Source organism: Atta colombica, unplaced genomic scaffold, assembly GCF_001594045.1.
Source record: "Atta colombica isolate Treedump-2 unplaced genomic scaffold, Acol1.0 scaffold83, whole genome shotgun sequence".
In the NCBI taxonomy this organism is placed as follows: Eukaryota; Metazoa; Arthropoda; class Insecta; order Hymenoptera; family Formicidae; genus Atta; species Atta colombica.
In genome coordinates, this window is record NW_017259576.1 from 1,909,468 (window position 1) to 1,911,067 (window position 1,600).

At 26.4% G+C, this 1,600-nt stretch overlaps 1 protein-coding gene across 1 annotated transcript in view; it reads left to right on the plus strand.

The window, feature by feature from the left end:
* The window catches only part of LOC108692844, a 22,637-nt gene that overhangs the window by 6,600 nt on the left and 14,437 nt on the right, over positions 1 to 1,600 (plus strand). Inside the window, 2 exon segments of the mRNA XM_018201349.1 lie at positions 678 to 980; positions 1,077 to 1,146. Of these exon segments, the coding sequence (XP_018056838.1) occupies positions 678 to 980; positions 1,077 to 1,146 (373 nt within the window).

Genomic DNA, 1,600 nt, shown 5'->3' on the forward strand with positions numbered 1-1,600 from the left:
GGGGGGGGGGGATGCGCGCGTGCGTATGTGCATTTATATGGATATATTAGTTGCTTTCCATTTACACACAAGTGAAACTGAACCTGAGCTAAATATTTCGTACATAGATTAATGACATCATTATTTGTTTTATATTTTGATAAAACTTACGTATCACAGGTTTAAAACCTCATTTTTAAAGTGAGTTTACATGATTCCAACAACACAAAACTTGCAGCAATATTACTGCAACATTGCTGCAACGTGTAATGTTGCTACAATATTGCAGCAATATTGTAACTTTTGTGCTGTTAGGAGTCTTACTAAAGCACATGGTCTCGATTTTGTATGCAGATTATAGATAAAAACTCAGTTGAATTTCACTTACCAGAATGCAAAAGAAATGCGCATTCAACTGGGTTATGACGTCATAAGTAAGAATGATTTGTATCAGTCTAAATGAAAAGCAGTTATTGTAACTGATTCTCTTGAATTCTTATTCTAATGTGACGATGTAATAAATATATTGTTGCTTATAAGATTGGAAGAATAGCGCAGAACAGGAATTTCATTTTACAAAATAAAGTTGCTTAATAATACGTATATGTAAAAATATAAAATTTAAAATTAGTAAAATAAATATTCGTTATATGGATGAAATATATGTATCAGTTTTTGATTGTAGATATATTTTTTAGAATTTCATATGAGGAGAAATTTATGTACTGTATTGGTATGATGGCAGCCAATAGGACTACTTGGGATAAAATGTTGGAATTATATCTAAAAGACAAAAAATTTAAAAAACAAATATTAAAAAGTTTGAGTTGCGCTGAAGATCCTGATATCATTATCAATTACTTAAATATTATATCATTGAATACTTCATTATTTCACGATGATGAGCATTCTTTTGTTTTTAAGAAAATTCTTGAGAAGTATGCGAGCAACGACAAAATCCGTGACTATGTATTAAAAAATTTGGAGATTATAAAACCTAGGTATTAATATTTCTCTTCGTAAATTATACTGTATTATTTTTTTTCATATAATTCTAAAAATTTATTAATTCTATACATTATTTTGTCTTTATATAGATCATTTACTACAACTGCAACGATAGAACTTATTCTTGCGAATGTTTATTCTAACGAACAGATTGACAAGGTAAATTTTACGATCACATACTAATTATTGATCTTTCCAGCGTTTTACAGCCCATACAATACAGAATATGCAACATTGCTATAGTATTGTAATGTTACTGCATTATTGTATATGTGAGAATATTGCAAGGTATTGTTGTTGCAATATTACTGGAATTTTTTGTGTTGTTTAAATGAAAAATTTTCTTAAATGGAATTATGAATTAATTCAACTTTATGTAACTTAATATTTATATAATATTAATTTTATATAAATTAATACTATATTAATAATTACTTTATGTATTTGCATATTTAGACTGTATTTTTGTACTTTTAAGGAAAATTATATTATAAAAATATAGTATAAAATAGGCACGTGCTTTAAAATAACATGAACTAAACTTTAATTCACAAATCAATATTAAACCGATGATCGACAAAAATTTAAAAAAAAATTTCAAGAAAAAATCATT